Genomic DNA, 2,103 nt, shown 5'->3' on the forward strand with positions numbered 1-2,103 from the left:
GGGACTGGTAAAATTCAAGAATTTAATGAAATCAGTGCCTGTTGTGAGGCTGCCAGCCTCCAATTTGAAAGACATTGACCATTTGTGAAATGTAATCTGAAGGACTCATGTGTTAAGCAGCAGAAACAAGGATATTCAGTGTGTATCACATGGAGCTCTTCCCTGTGCTGAACTGTTTCTGTTTTTTCCCCTTCCAGGTCTTTGTATGGATCCATGGAGGTGGATTAGTTCTTGGAGCAGCATCATCCTACGATGGCTCAGCATTAGCAGCCTTCGACAGCGTGGTTGTTGTGGCAATTCAGTACAGATTGGGAATAGTTGGATACTTTAGGTAAGATGTGCTGTCTTCGATTTTGATAAACGATTTCCAAAATGATGTGTGCAAATCCTTTGTGGAAAGGCCTGTAGAATACTTGCTTTGGCAAGTAAACTCTCTGTTTCTTAATTACACATGCTGCAGTTGGGAGCAACATGCAAGTCCCAGATCTGCTTCAGAGACTGTTGTGGCTTGACTGCTGGCCTGATCTCACCCCTTTTGAAGCCAATTCATTTTAAATTTACGTAGAGAGGCTCCTTCACAGCTGGTTCCTTATCCTGCACATTGTGTTTATCTCAGTGTTGTTTTTTTCTACATCAAGCATTTAAAGAAATCTGTTCTTTCTTTCTAGTACTGGTGATAGGCATGCTCGTGGTAACTGGGGGTATTTGGACCAAGTGGCAGCTCTTCAGTGGATACAGGAAAATATCATACACTTTGGAGGGGACCCGGGATCTGTCACCATCTGTGGAGAGTCTGCAGGGGGAGTCAGTGTATCTGCTCTGGTAAGTTCACCATAGGCATGAATGTTTATTATTTGAGAGAAAAAAACCCACCGTCCATGGTCACTGTTAGTACATTAAAGAAAAATCAGTGAGAAAACATGGGTAGCTTTCAGGTAAACCACACATCACCTCAGTCTGATATACAGTGTGATACCAGTGCAGCTTCTGACTGTTGGAAGTGTTTTTTTACCCAAATCATGTAGTTTGGACCCAGGAAGTTATTTGTTATCTTCAAATTTCACTTCTGGGATTTTGGCTCTTGCAAAATTTATCGTTTTATGAAGAGTCTTGTGTGAGGCTGCCCTTATGTCCTTTTTCTTTATGCATCAACTGTCACTTCTGCAAAGAAATCCAGGTGTTTAGTCTTGACACAGGAAGTAGACAGACATTTCATGACTCAGCACTGATGCAAAATATTTACTTCAACACTCTGCATATTCATTGAGAGGTCTTCTTCACCGTTCTCAAACACCTTTATACAGATCATGCAGCGAAGCCAGAGTTCAGTGATATGTATGCTTTGTTTGTATATTGTTGTCTCTTTCTGCAGTGCAGCCAGACTATCTTGGACAGTTATAGCTCATGCGTATCTATCCGGATTGAGGTGTTGTTCCATGAAGTCTAGACAGAAAGGGGCTCTGGGAGGGGAAGGACAGGTATGAGCTTATCCTGATAGGGCTGACAAAATTCCTTGTGCAGCAGAACTCTGATCAGAGGCTACAGAGTAACACTCAGATGAATTTTTTTCAAAACAGGCATTTTTTGATATTGAAATCCTGTGTCAGTGATCAGAGTCCATTTCCAGTAATGCTTGTTCTTCTTTCTGGATGGTGCTTTTTTTTCCAGGTCTTATCTCCACTGGCAAAGGGCTTGTTCCATAAGGCCATTTCAGAGAGTGGTACTGCAATTAAGACTTTATTCACTGATAAGCCTGAGGAAGAAGCACAAGTGGGTATATTGTGGCATTTTTTTATTTTCTGATAATTTTGCACAAAATTTAAATTATTTCTTCCAAAAAGTGGAACTAGATTTCTTTCATATGCTACTGCAACCACAGTGTATTGGTTAATTAGTGAATGAGAATGTGACTCATTTCTATTGATTGCAGAGAATTGCTGCTGCATCTGGCTGTGAAAAATCCAGTTCTGCTGCTCTGGTTGAATGCTTAAGAGGAAAAACAGAGGAAGAGATAGAACAGATAACTCTAAAAATGGTAGGTGAAATTATACCTTGTATATGAGCGGCATTTCAAATTTGATCATAACAGAGCATGCTGTACAT

The 2,103-nt window shown here is 40.7% G+C and overlaps 1 protein-coding gene across 1 annotated transcript; it reads left to right on the top strand.

The window, feature by feature from the left end:
* The first annotated feature begins 134 nt into the window (after window positions 1-134).
* LOC104915495 (fatty acyl-CoA hydrolase precursor, medium chain-like) lies at window positions 135-2,092 on the top strand. The gene is made up of 4 exons (XM_010726401.3): window positions 135-331; window positions 669-822; window positions 1,669-1,770; window positions 1,931-2,092. The coding sequence occupies exons 1-4, from the start codon at window positions 150-152 to the stop codon at window positions 2,060-2,062; spliced, it is 570 nt and encodes a 189-aa protein (XP_010724703.1). The 5' UTR covers window positions 135-149; the 3' UTR covers window positions 2,063-2,092.
* The last annotated feature ends 11 nt before the right edge of the window (window positions 2,093-2,103 follow it).

The sequence above is a fragment of the Meleagris gallopavo genome, assembly GCF_000146605.3.
Source record: "Meleagris gallopavo isolate NT-WF06-2002-E0010 breed Aviagen turkey brand Nicholas breeding stock chromosome 13 unlocalized genomic scaffold, Turkey_5.1 Chr13_random_7180001956861, whole genome shotgun sequence".
NCBI classification, from domain to species: Eukaryota; Metazoa; Chordata; class Aves; order Galliformes; family Phasianidae; genus Meleagris; species Meleagris gallopavo.